This window comes from Podarcis pityusensis, assembly GCF_964106645.2.
Source record: "Podarcis pityusensis genome assembly, chromosome: 1".
In the NCBI taxonomy this organism is placed as follows: Eukaryota; Metazoa; Chordata; class Lepidosauria; order Squamata; family Lacertidae; genus Podarcis; species Podarcis pityusensis.
Genome location: NC_138028.1, coordinates 31,518,679 through 31,533,288, shown reverse-complemented (window position 1 = coordinate 31,533,288; position 14,610 = coordinate 31,518,679). Strand labels below are relative to the sequence as shown.

General features: G+C 42.9%; 1 protein-coding gene across 1 annotated transcript in view; it reads right to left on the bottom strand.

The window, feature by feature from the left end:
- The window catches only part of LTBP2 (latent transforming growth factor beta binding protein 2), a 148,910-nt gene that overhangs the window by 94,391 nt on the left and 39,909 nt on the right, over positions 1 to 14,610 (bottom strand). Inside the window, exons 4-5 of the mRNA XM_080977541.1 lie at positions 3,542 to 3,723; positions 542 to 712 (exon numbers count right to left, since the gene is read on the bottom strand). Of these exons, the coding sequence (XP_080833667.1) occupies positions 542 to 712; positions 3,542 to 3,723 (353 nt within the window). The remainder of the gene's footprint in view (positions 1 to 541; positions 713 to 3,541; positions 3,724 to 14,610) is intronic.

Sequence of the window (14,610 nt, the reverse complement as noted above, 5' to 3'; positions counted from 1 at the left end):
CACTCCCAAAACATCTGGAGGGCACCAGCTGGGGAAAGTTGCTCCAGAGCAATGGTTAGAGGGCTGACCTGTCCAGCTCACTGAAATTTCCTGTGCAATTACAGTTTCAGCAAGATCAGAAGAAAGGCTTCAGCTGCCATAATAATTAGGAACGGCATAAAAGCTTCAGCCAACTCTCCTGGTTTCCACACAAGCGAAAGGAGAGAACAGGAAGAAATTAGGTGTTGGGAGTCAGACCCAAAAGCTAATGCCAATGAAAGCAGAAAATTGGCCCTGACAAGAAGAATTGCAGCAATGCCTGTCTGAGACTCTGACTGAACTGCTGTATTGAAAGGAGGACAAAAGGTAACTGTATTCGACCTCTTGTCTCAAAGAGGGCAGGACCAGTCTCGGGGAAGACTCATTTTCAGGCCAATTGAGCTGTCATCCTCCGCCTGCTCTGAACTCTGCTCCTGCAGTGAATTGCTAGTCTCGTGGAAGAAAGCAACAGAGGAAGATAGATAAACCTTGTGAAAGGGGTCAGACATATGGGAAGACTCACAGATACGGAAGCCAGATTTAGGGTCATGGTCATGCCCGCCCTGGCTGTACAGGGTGGTGGTGTCTCCTTTCTCACAGCTGTTGTAGCAGCGGCCATGTCGACAAGTCTGTTTACAGATTGTGGGGGTGAAGATAATCTTTATCTTCCTGATTTTTTCTGTCAGGTTGACACCTGCAAAGAAAAGACAAATGACGGTTACAGAGCAGAAAGATGTCTCTGAGCACCTTAGTTTAGCACAGGAGTGAGGGACTTGTGGTCCTCCAGATGCTGGATTCTCACTCCCATCAGCCCAGCCAGCATGGCCAATGGTTCCAGGGATGATGGGACTTGTAGTGGCTTAGGGAATGGATGGAAGAACATAAGAAGAGTCTGCTGTACCAGGCCAATGGCCCATATAATGTAGCATCCTGTTTTCGCAGTGGGCAACAATAAGGCCTATATTACAAGCCCTGATATTACAAACTCTATAAAAGCAATAAGTACAGACTACTAAAGGGTAAACAGGAGGATTTAGTAGATTACGCAGCGAACCCACAGAATACATTTCAAGGATTTACTTAAATAAAACTAGGGGAAAGGGATAAAATGCATTAACTGAAAGAAGCACGAGGCATTTCTGTAGCAGAATGACAATAAATTCTTTCCCCCTTTATTTCTCGGCCCTGTTTTAAGGAAGGAAAGGAGACTGGGAAAGCTACCCTGAAGGGAAATGCTTGGATGTAATAATAATAATAATCTACAATATTAATGCCTCCCACCAGAACAGAGCACATGGCTGCGTTCCAGTCTACTCCGGTCCTGCTCCAGCTGAGACGTGGGGAGGGAGAGAGAGACAGCCAGGCCAATTAGTTGAAGTGAAGGTAGATGAATGTTGGGTAGATCAGTTAGGGTAGAGATGTCAAAGCTGAGGGGGAAAAGCTTGATGCCTCACCTCAAAAAGGATATCGGGGAGCTGGAAAGGGTTCAGATAAGGGCAACCAAAAAGATGGAGGCAATGGAGCAACGATGAAGAATGAGTACAACATTTGTTTTATTGTATTTTTTAAATTAAGGATGTTTTAATACCCCAGTGGATTTGTTGTTATGTATTTTTATTATGCATTGGTTTTATAGTTGTAAGCCGCTTAGAAGCCATTCTGGCATATAAGCAGTATACAAATTAATAAACAACAACATTTGGGGCTTTTTAGTTTGGAGAAAAGGCAAGTAAGAGGAGACGATGATAGATGTGTAAAAAATTAGGCATGGTGTGAAGGAAGTGGTGAGAGAAAAGTTTTTCTCCCTCTCTTATAACACTAAAACTCGGGGAACATCCAACAAAGCTGAATGCTGAAAGACTCAGGGCAAACAAAAGACGGTACTTCTTCACTCAGCACATAGTTCCCCCACAAGAAGCAGTAATGGCCCCAAACTTGGATGGATTTAAAAGACAATGAGACACATTCATGAAAGACAATGCTACCAATGGCTAGTACGCATGATAGTTATGTTTCATCTCCACCTGGAGTGCCAGTTCGGGTAGGAAATGGGGGGGAGGGTGTCAACGTACGTGACATAGTGATGTTGCGTCCAGGCATCGTGCATGATGTCATAACATTGTGCATGATGCCCTGATGTCAGATGTGACGCTCATGAAAACCCCTCAGAATTTTATGAATATACACTTCTTTGTATGTAGTTCTGACCAATATACACATTTTTGCAAGTCATTTTCCTAATATAATGTATTTTTGTATGTTATTTTCACCAATGATTTTTAATTTACATACTCCCTTTATATATTCATTTTTGTACATTTTGTTTGATTGGGTGTAGAACTGAACTGCAAAATTTGGAGAAGTGTGAATTTTGAAGGATAACAGTTTTTCAGCTTGCATATTAGTTTGAAAAGTGTAAATTAGGTAGTTTCTTATGAAAATGCAAATTAAATCATCATCATCATCACCATCACCATCATCAGCATCATTCTCACCCCCGCCTGTAGATAGCTAAATTCTGTGCTGATACTTTGGATTATACACCTAATCAGGCCCACAGAAATGAGTGCTTGTGTAAACATTACTCACTGTATTGCTACAGATTGCTAGCACATGTACATGGCTATGGCATTCTCAATTACTATACCCTACCTTAATGGTGGAAGGGACACGGGTGGCGCTGTGGTCTAAACCACAGAGCCTAGGGCTTGCTGATCAGAAGGTCGGTGGTTCGAATCCCTGCAACGGGGTGAGCCCCCGTTGTTTGGTCCCTGCTCCTGCCCACCTAGCAGTTCGAAAGCACATCAAAGTGCAAGTAGATAAATAGGTACCGCTCCGGAGGCAAGGTAAATGGTGTTTCCGTGTGATGCTCTGGTTCGCTAGAAGCAGCTTAGTCATGCTGGCCACATGACCCGGAAGCTGTCTCCGGACAAATGCCAGCTCCCTCAGCCTATAGAGCGAGATGAGCGTGCAACCCCAGAATGGTCTGCGACTGGACCTAACGGTCAGGGGTACCTTTACCTTTACCTTACCTTAATAGTAAAGGTAAAGGACCCCTGGAAGGTTAAGTCCAGTCAAAGGCGACTATGGGGAGCGGCGCTCATCTCACTTTCAGGCCGAGGGAGCTGGCGTTTGTCCACAGACACCTTTCCGAATCATGTGACCAGCATGACTAAAACACTTCTGGCGCAACAGAACACCGTGACAGAAACCAGACCGCACAGAAAGCCTGTTTACCATCCTGCTGCAGCAGTACCTATATATCTACTTGCACTGGCATGCTTTCGAACTGCTAGGTTGGTAGGAGCTGGGACAGAGCAACGGGAGCTCACCCCATCGCAGGGATTTGAACTGCTGACCTTCTGATCGGCAAGCCCAAGAGGCTCAGTGGTTTAGACCACAGCACCACCCTCATCCCACTACCTTGATGGACTCCCCACCACCACCACCACCACCCACACTGCATGAAGCCTGTGCTTAGAAACATTTGTCAAAGAAACCTGGCTCATTCTTTAGACCTTACCCCCGTGAGGCGAAGATGGCTCTTGAAATGCCATACGTGGCCCAGAACTGCTCTGTTCAAATCCATTCGGCAAGGCATTGGATGTGAGCTGATCATTATTGGTGGCTGGATAGCGTCGGACTGTACGAGAGGGCCCCGTGTGCAGCTGAGGGGTAGCAACAGAACGACTTTGGCTCTGAGACCTGTTGAAAAGAAAGCAGAGCTAACATCTGTGCTGGATAAAATGATACAAATCTTTCTTTCTCTTTTATTGATTTTCATACCAAATTCGACAAAGAAAGAAGAAAGAGATACAAAAACAAAGAAAAGGAAGAGAAACCAAGAAAAAAGGTGGAAGAAAAGCCCCAATCAGTTCCCATTAAAAGTACAATATCCCTGATACATCCATCTTAGGTTAAACATATAAATTGATGTCCAAATATTGAAACAGCTATCCACATGTACTTGATAAGAAACACACTCAAACGTAGCTAGGGTGGTACAGTCTTCACACCACTGCATAATAGACGGTGGATGTTTATCCTTCCAGGCTTGTAATATAAGGCGGTGTACACATTACCAGCTTAAAATGCAGCTAAATCAGGCATAGGCAAACTCAGCCCTCCAGAAGTTTTGGGACTACAACTCCCATCATCCCTAGCTAACAGGACCAGTGGTCAGGGATGATGGGAACTGTAGTCTCAAAACATCTGGAGGGCCGAGTTTGCCTATGCCTGAGCTAAATTGTTCTTATTCTCAATTGGGATTGAAGCTGGTTTTGGGGGAAATGTATCAATAGGAAATGACAGGATAGATATGGATTTGGGCTAACGTTGTGTGCATGCCACTTCCCAAACCAGCCATGGGAATGCACTGGATGTAGAGTTAACAGGAGTGTGTAGAGCCAGTGTGGTGTAGTGGTTAAGAGCGGTAATCTCGTAATCTGGGGAACTGGGTTCGCATCTCCGTTCCTCCACATGCAGCTGCTGGGTGACCTTGGGCCAGTCACACTTCTGTGAAGTCTCTCAGCCCCACTCACCTCACAGAGTGTTTGTTGTGGGGGAGGAAGGAAAAGGAGAATGTTAGCCGCCTTGAGACTCCTGAAGGGGAGTGAAAGGCGGGATATCAAATCCAAACTCTTCTTCTTCTTCTTCTACACAGTCTAAGTCTCTTAGCAACCATAAACGTTCACAAAATCCCCTCTGTTGTCCTTTCATTAATCCCCAAATTACAGGAATATAATTTAAAAGTAAATGGACACCTGCAAATATCAAGGGTTTCACCAATACAAAACTGATACGGACAACAACTTCAGTCCAAATAAGGAAGTATCATTGGCCATGCCCACATCATATGTCAAAGCATTTCCAGCAATACACCTCCAGCTTCTATCTGTGTTCGACATTGCCAGGCATTCTTTCTGGCTGCATCAGAGGGAGAGATGAACCTGGAGGCGCCTCTTCATCAGCTCCATTTGTGTTTTTTTTGTTTTTTTATATTATATTTTTATTAGTTTTCAAATACAAAAACAAATTTATACATTCCATACATCTTAATTACATCATACTTCTCTTTTTTGACTTCCCTCAATTTGTCTGCCATTCCTTCCTATTGTTACTTTTTACACATTTCTGCCCTTTTAACCCTTTCCCCTCACAGAGCTTCCTTACAGCTTACAAACGTAATTTTATTATCACTCAGTTTTTGCATATATTGGATAAACTTTTCCCAATCTTCTGTAAATCTTTGATCTCGTCGATTCCGGATCCTTCCTGTCATTCTGTCCAGTTCTGCATAATCCATCATTTTAGTTCTCCATTCTTCTATTGTAGGTAATTCCTCCTGTTTCCATTTCTGGGCCATCAATATTCTTGCTGCTGTCACTGCATATAAAAATAACTTCTTTTCTTTCTTATTTATCTCATTACCTGTAATGCCAAGTAAAAATGCTTCTGGTTTCTTAACAAATGTATATTTCATTCATTATAAATCATTTCCCAAAAGCATTTTACCTTCTTACATTCCCACCACATATGAAAAGGGTACCTTCTTTTTCTTTACATTTCCAACATTTGTTACTTATCTTATACATTTTTGCTAACTTCACAGGTGTTACATACCATCGGTACATCATTTTCATAACATTTTCTTTTATAACTGTGCATGCAGTGAATCTTAAACCTTCTTTCCAAAGTCTTTCCCAATCCTCCATTTGTATATTATGCCCTATATCTTTGGCTCAGTCGATCATAACTGATTTTACCTCCTCATCCTTCGTACACCATTCCAGTAATATCTTATACATTTTCGCTAAATTCTTATAATCATTATTCAATATTTCTGTCTGAAATTTTGATTCTTTGTCAGCAAAACCCCTCTGATTTAAATCTTTTCTAAACATCTCATTAATTTGAAAATAATGCAGCCAGTCATTCACATAGTCCTTAACTTCTTCAAATGGTCTCATTTTCCATTTTCCTACACTTTTACACATTAACTTCTCATATGTCACCCAACCCCCTGTCATATTGACTTTCTTCACACTTATCGCCTCCAACGGCGACAACCAATATGGAGTTTTTTGTTTCAACAAGTTTTTATATCTTTCCCACACTTCCATCAAAGACCTTCTTATAATGTGATTTTCAAAACCTTTATGTACTCGTCTCTTGTCATACCACAAATACGCGTGCCACCCAAATCTATTATCAAAACCTTCAAGATCTAACACATCCGTGTCTTCTAATTTCATCTATTCCTTCAACCAACAGAGGCAAGATGCTTCGTAATACAATTTCAAGTCTGGCAGGGTGAAGCCTCCTCTTTCTTTTGCGTCCGTCAATATCTTAAATTTTATCCTCGGCTTCTTACCCTGCCAGATATACCTTGAAATTTCCTGTTGCCAATTTTTAAAAATTGCTGCCCCTTTGATTACTGGAACTGTTTGAAACAAGAATAACATCTTCGGTAGCACATTCATTTTTATCGTTGCAATTCTTCCCCAAAATGACAATTTCATTCTTCCCCACACCTCTAAGTCCCTATCATCAGCTCCTTTTGGACCAGCTGCTATTTGATTCTCTCAGAACCGTCTCTTCCACTGCCATTACGCAACTTTATTATGTAACATTATGAAAGGGTTGGGATCCGGACATGCATATTTCCCTCTTTTCTTCATATCTACCCCCACCATTCTTTTGACTTGTATCTTTTGATTTTAAGCCACCATTCAAAATTGTAAGCTACCTAGCCTCTCACCTTTTCTGAGACACGTGGAAGCAACCAGCTTAAATGGTTTCCAGGATCATTCCAGACTACTTTTTTACAGCTGCCTCCAGAGAATTCTGCCCCTTGTGAATGAATTTAGCCAGTGCTATTTCTCTAGAAACAGAGATTCCGGAACTCACCATGAACACATCCCTCGTTCTCTTAGAATGACAATGGCGCCCATCTGAGAGGCACTAGAACTAGGTTCCGGCAAGTTATGGCTGAAAAACTGCCCAGAATCTAGCCACCATTCACAAGAATACAAAAAGCTTGTGGGGTAGCAATAATATATATCTGTTGGGTCCTCTTGAGCTGTGCATAACCGTTTTGGCACATCCCCAGTTCAAAACCACTTCAAGAAGTTTTCCCATAGCTCAAATTTATCTGGGCTCAAAAAAACAACAACACCCCAGAAGTCATGCACGCAGTGTGTTAAATGAATTGGCCCTGAGCAAAGGGCCATCACTGCTGTGACTGGGCACGATGGTAATGTATTTATGATGAAAGTGCTGTTGTTGTCCTAAGCCTCTCATCTCCCTCCAGGCGTGAGTGATCCCACAAAAGCCTACTCATCTTCTGCAAGGGCTGAAGCGCATTCCCATTCCTGCCTCTGGCATTGACAAGGAAAGAGATGTAGCCAGAAAAGAAGCCTGGCCAAGAAAATAAACAGAACACGCAACCCATAAAAGTCATGAAAGAAACTTTTACAGGGAATGAACACCCATGAGTGAATTTGCATTCCCCACCCCCACCCCTGGGTAATTTTATTTATGGGGCCTGGCATTTTGCAGCAGTCAAGCAAACAATACGCATACACTCCCAGTTCCCAAGGCCACTCTTCAGTGCCCACTTAACACATGCTGGTTGTCACCCCAACAGAGCAAAGCTTGTTTTAACTCAGCAGATTCTAAACCTCTTTCTTTCCTAGGCTTTTCAACCCATTCCACCCTGTTGGCTCCCATTTTCCTTTCAGGGGATCAGTGCCAAGCTTTCCAGACAGCTTTGTTTGTAAGTACCCTGACCCACCCTGTATTTTTCAGCATCCTAAATGAGCCAGGGCAGAGTCAGTACTGAGATCTCCAAAGAAGCCTAAAGTGAGTCAGTGAGATTAAATAGGTCTTATGCGAGACACATAAGCCCCACAAGTTGTATCAGATTCCCTGCACGTCCCTACTTCCACAGCATCTATATACAGTGTGCATTTGCACAATACAGACTCGTACGCATGAGATCCCAGTTTCGATGCAGAGCTTAAAGAAGCTCCAAGAAGCAGGGCTGGGGGGGGGGGGAGTCCTACCTGAAACCCTGAAGATTTGGATTCAAGGTTTGCTGCTAAATTTAAGGGTTAGCTATATCAAACTATTGGTTTGAGCAGCATGAGCCAGCTCTTTCTTATACTTGGGGGTGGGTTTGCAGAGAGAGCTCATTCTAAAAGAATTCCCACTATGTTAACTTTGGTGGCTCAGTCATTAACTATTATTTGAAATCTGCTCCTCAGCCTGCTTTATCTTGCAACATGAATCTTGTGTACATATTGAAACAAAGGACAATGGATTCGATCCTGAGAGTTGCTAATTGAAGAAGGTTCACCGAGGGGGACTATCTCATCCTCATATTCCCCCCACCCAAGAAAGATTCTCTGGAGAGTTGAGGTCCTCTTGAACAGTGTGGGTAGTGCACAGGGAGTTCTTGGAGAAGGGAGAGAATTGCCCTAAGTCAGATACAGGCTGGGACGCGGGTGGCACTGTGGGTTAAACCACAGAGCCTAGGACTTGCCAATCAGAAGGTCGGCGGTTCGAATCCCCACGACGGGGTGAGCTCCCGTTGCTCAGTCCCTGCTCCTGCAACCTAGCAGTTCAAAAGCACGTCAAAGTGCAAGTAGATAAATAGGTACCGCTCCGGCGGGAAGGTAAATGGCGTTTCCATGCACTGCTCTGGTTCGCCAGAAGCAGCTTAGTCATGCTGGCCACATGACCTGGAAGCTGTATGCTGGCTCCCTCGGCCAATAAAGCGAGATGAGCGTCGTAACCCCAGAGTCGGTCACGACTGGACCTAATGGTCAGGGGTCCCTTTACCTTTACAGATACAGGCACCTGGTGCAAAACAGAGCTCCATTCACACAAGGTGTTTCTGATTCCGGGTGATTCTCTCTTCCCACTTCAGCCCTCTTTACTGCAGCCTTCATTGTTCAGGAGGGTTTTTGAGCCTCCACGACACAAAGCTACAATTCTCAGTTTTTCTTATTTTCTCATTTTTCCAGTCTTAAGTTCAGTTTGCCAAATTTCCACATCAGCCTGCAATTTTTTAAAAAATTAAACATCGTCATGAAAATTCACTAGCATTTTAGTGAGCATTCTTCCTGATACACACACTTTACAAGCAATTCCCTTAACATCACATATTTTTGTAAGTTATTTTCACTAATTTATGCACAATGTCTCCTGATACATGGGTTTGTACATGCAGCTGAAGAACTGCATTGCAAAATATGGAGAAATACAAATTTTGAAGGAAAGCCGTGTTTCAGTTTGTGTATTCTTCAGGGAGTGTACATTGCTGAAAGGAAGTTAATGGTCTAGACTGCTCAGCCACAGCTCTGAGCCCAACAAGGGACAATCTTTTCCACTTTCCAAATGAGCCATGGCACTATGCGTTCTCCAGCATTTCTCAGCTGCCTTTGCTTCATGTGAAAGCTGGTGAAGCCCAAGATGCTTTGAGCGTATCAGCTTCATCATCACATATCTGATCAACATGAAGATAAGTCTGATAAGGTTACTGAGATGAACATTCTGATACCCAGGCAGGTACAAATGGGAGTTCTCATAAAACTATTGTGAGTACAAAAAGTATCTCCATCTCTGAGCACCAGGCGGGAACATTCTAGTGGCTGTTCTATTAGAATTTCATTCAGAATTTTTCAGCTTCTATTTCATCCACACACTTTCCCATTCAGCTGCACGCAGCCTTCCTTCATCCCTCATTAATGGTTGTTTGACATTCCTGTGGTAACCACAGGAATCACTTTTTTGAAAAACAAAAAATTACACTAGTAAAAAGGCAATAAAAGGGATGCATCACCAGGAACTGTGCTGTCCAGAACAACATGAGTGAATTGTTATAGTAGAGAAACATGTTCTAAGATTTCATGAAGTTCACCCTAGAGCTCTATAGGGATGTAAGAATGGAATGGCTGAGCTACTAAACATATGAGTCTTCTCACTGGCAGCACATTTAGTGGAAGAAGTTACACACACACACACACACACACACACACACACACACTATTTGGGTATTCTAAGAAATCACAGTTCTGGCAACACCGTGTGCCATCATGATTTTCAGACAACTCCCATCAGCCACACGCAGCACAACCAATGATCAGCAATGGTGATCAAAACATCTGGAGGGCATAAAGCTGCCTTAGACTTTACCGCTGAGCAAGGTGAATAACCTAGTAAATAAAAGCTCCTTTTAAAAAGCACATTCTAAACTGGATAAACAGCAGCAAATGAGGCTCAGTGTAAATGTGTAAAGCGCTGCAAATTCTGGAGGAAATATCCTAGCTCCACCTATACACCAATGAGACTGAAGAAGTGATAAATCAGGGGAAAGATCTTGGGGTGGTATGTAAACTTATTGTGCAATGGCAATGCTATGCTAGGTACTATTTGGAAAGGGACTGAAAATGAAACAGCTGTTATTTTAACATCACTATACAAATCTATGCTGGAATCCCTTTTGGAAAACCCTTTGCAGTTCTTGTTGCTCCATCCTCACAAAGATATTATACAATAGGAAAAGGTGCAAAAAGAAACAAGAAACAAAATAGTCAGACGATTACAGCACCTTTCCTATGAGAAATTGCTGAAAGCTTTTGTGACAGTTCTTCCTATGCACTCTATAGACCAGAGGCTCAGCTTATTTACCCAGAGTCAGTAAATCCTATCAGCTGTACTGGATCTTGCTTTTCCTGGGATCTCAATAGCCCTGATGGTGTTTATCTCTCCTTTCAGATGCCACACCCCATGGCTTCTCCTTAGTTTAGAAAATGCCAGCGAGAAGTCTTGGACATAGTTCTTGGGACAGCATTCCCACAAGGGATTTCAAATGCACAGGCCCTGGACCTGGAGTTGTATCAAACTGCTCGCTTGCTTGCTCTGTCTTTTTCCAGAAGAAGTCCTTGACCAGCAGCTCACTGTTTAGAATGTTGATTGTTCTGTTCTCTAATGCTGCTCCTGAGTGGCTTCAGCAAATCTCACAAGACCTGGACATTCCATACAGGCACACAGATATAAAGAACTAACTTTGCACAAATATCCTCCAACATGAGGCTCAATTCCCCCCATGATAACTGACTTGCAGCTCAGAATGAGGCCCCCTGGATCCAGGTAAGGTCTTTCCCCACCCCATAATGCTTAGGCAATGGCTGGTGCTGCAATGTGGACCATACATGAAATACACTGGAGTACTTTTACTACCCTGCACTTTTGATAAGGTCAATGGTCATTTTACGAAGCATAAAACATCATAGGGATAATGAGAATTACATCCAGAACCTCTCCTAGAATCAAAGCAAGATCAGAACAGCCGAAGAAAGGAAATATTTTCATTAACTTTATCAGGATCTCAAAAGCTTCCTAGCCAAAGTAACTTTCCAGTGGTTAACATTATCCAGAAGCTCACACACAGGCCAAAGTTATATTGAGAAACGACTGTCCTGGCCTACAAAGCACAAACTGTTCTTGGAATATCTCCTCCAGCTGTTTGTTTTTACTTTATACACTGAACACAAATATCCATTTTCCTTATTCTTCTAACCTTTTCATTCTTTCCTAGAGTTCATTGTACCACCCAACACTGCCCTCCAAGAGAAATCAGGATGAACTTGTCTGAAGGATTCAGACACTGTGTAGGCAGCAACAAAATGATGGCATCCCATCTAGTGAACTCATCCTTTCCAAGGTCACCCAACACCTCATCATCATAGTATCTCTGCCACGCCCTCCATTCTACTTCCCCATTACTCCACCAGTGCCTTGAAACTAGTTCATATGTTTCTAATAAAACAAGCTGATGTCAAAGGTGGAGGCCACAGAACTGTGAGCAAGACTCTTTGGAAACCTCGCTTACAACAAGTGACTGGAGGTCTTATTACATCTGCTCCCTATCATTAGCCCCTGAAAGGGCTGCTGTGTGCTGTCCACTGTGCACAGGAAATAATACAAAATGTGATGAATTTCATACAGTCCTGCAAAATTCCTTACAAGTAAAATGATATGCTTTGGTAACAGATCTGCATATAGTTTTTAAGTAGACTTATGAGAGGTCATGGGTGGGGTGGGATGGGATGCAATGAAGAGCTGAATTCACCTGCCAGGTTTCAAGAATCAAGCAGCCATAATTTAACACTAAAGAGCATGCTCTGTCTGCAAATGGTTCCAGATCTAATCTTTGGCATCTTCAACTAAAAGGATATCATGGAACAGGACTAAGGAGAAATTTGCTTGAGACCCTGGAGAACCACTCATAAGCGAACAGTGTTGGGTTATATGGCTGAACAATCTGGTACTTTTTACTTGCATGGTTTTAATTGGTTCTTATGATAACCATGGGACATATTTTGGCAGTCAATACATTCTTATTTCTTGAGGTTACTGCTTCAGCTGCTGCTCATGCATGCACATTTCAGCCCCTTCCATTCTTAGAGGCCATTAAATACCAAAGAAAACAATTTTAGCACACTTAAAAAAGAATTTTTTAAAAAAATCAGGATTGTGTTTAAAAGAAGGCTGAAATATGCAAAGTCTGAAAGCAATAGATGACCTGTGTTGACAAACATTTCTGCACAACCATCCATTCAGAGTAGACCTAGATGCTGCAAGGAAAACTTGGTTTCTCATGTTTCTGTCCTGGGGGCAGGGGTGTACTTGCAACGATGGATTGGCAGGTGGAAGCGAGAGGGGCTCCCCCAGAAATGCTCCCCCCCCCAGCCGTTTTTCATTGCTTCCCCCTAGCTAGCTTCTGAGAGTATTGTTGTGAGTTTTAGGGGGGAGGTAGGTTAAATGCCTGGGCTTCTTTCTAATTCTTGGAATAGCCACGCTAGCTTTCTGGTGAGGCGATAGCCTAGGTAATGGGCCATTAAAGAGAACAAAGGAAGGGGCTCTGTGTGAGATGGTAAATGGGCAGGGGCATCTTCCTCAATTTGTAGGCAGTTAGAAGAACAAAGGTAGAGTTGCGTGATGTGAGCTAGAAGCAAAAAGAAAAGTGAGAAGCTAAGAAGCCAGAGAGTCTGGGTAATGTTTGATTTCTGTTTGAATCCAAGGCTGCGGCTATGGAGGAAGCAAGGCCCTGTTCACGTGTAATGCTGGGAACTCCTCCACTCTAGGCTCAGGTTGTAGATATGTGTGAATTAACCATATATCATTCCAAAGGAAGAACAAACCTTCCATAAGTGCTTGAAACCTCTGGAACAGCGGTAGGCAACCTAAGGCCTGGGGGCCAGATGCGGCCCAATTGCCTTCTCAATCTGGCCCACAGATGGTCCGGGAACTGGCGTGTTTTTACATGAGTAGAATGTGTCCTTTTATTTAAAATGCATCTCTGGGTTATTTGTGGGGCCTGCCTGGTGTTTTTACATGAGTAGAATGTGTGCTTTTATTTAAAATGCATCTCTGGGTTATTTGTGGGGCATAGGAATTCGTTCATATTTTCCCCAAAAAATATATTCTGGCCCCCCACAAGGTCTGAGGGACAGTGGACCGGCCCCCTGCTGAAAAAGTTTGCTGACCCCTGCTCTGGAATCTTGCACGATTTGGAGGCTGGGGTAGCGTGCAACAGTATATTGAAAGTAATCCCAGTAGAGGGACCTGGGGAACATTTGCAATGGAGAATGTTAGTTCTGTTAAAACAAAAGGAGGCTACAGCAGGAGCTTATTATTTTACTGAAAAATTATTAATTACTGGGATACCCTTACAGCTGTTTAGGGTTCCTTCCCTTTTCGATAAACATAACTACTGAAGAAAAGGAGCTCCCAGTGTCTAATTCCCATATGTCTATACCCATGAAGATACCAGTGGTTTGAGACTTGACTCAACAGGCCACCATCCTCCAGCTACTGTACTGAGCATTCATTCTAATTTGGTTGCAGGGATGTTAGACAATACCACATCAAGTTAATGCTGTCCCACACTTTCCCTTTCCTTATCTCAAAGAGTCCAGTTTTTTGGGGGGAAGAGGGTGTGCTGCAAAACCTGAATTTGCTGGCATGTAATTGGATCCCACCCAAAAACAGTGACAGTCTTGAAGTGCCCTCTGCCCTAGATAAAATTGAAACATGGATATACTGGGCACATCACAAACGGAGCCCTACTGGACAGAATCCAGAAGGGACCTACAATCTTCCATATTTTCTTATTGGTTTCCTCTCTTTAAAATGGAGCATTTTAGAGCCAGTTATTTGTCTAAACTCTTGCTTGTTCCATTAAGATCTGCCTTTATTGAGATGCATTTCCAGGCAATGTCCTCAGCCGTGCTGGATGGGCGTAATAACAAGATTTCATACACAGATAATCTGCATATGTGAACAACTGCAAGAAGACTTTTTTATTATTTGCTACATTGCCCATTATACTCAGAATCTAGGAGACACTTTCTAAATCCTGTTTGTTCAAGAAAGCAGTCTCTCCTTGCTTGGGAGGGTTTTGTGGCTGCTGAGTGACTCAAATGCCTCAGTGACTCATAAAGTGACCCTTTTTGCGCTGGCAGCAAGAAAGACTATGAAAAAGGAAAAGCAGTAAACTTTTAAGGAATGTTTGGAGGTATA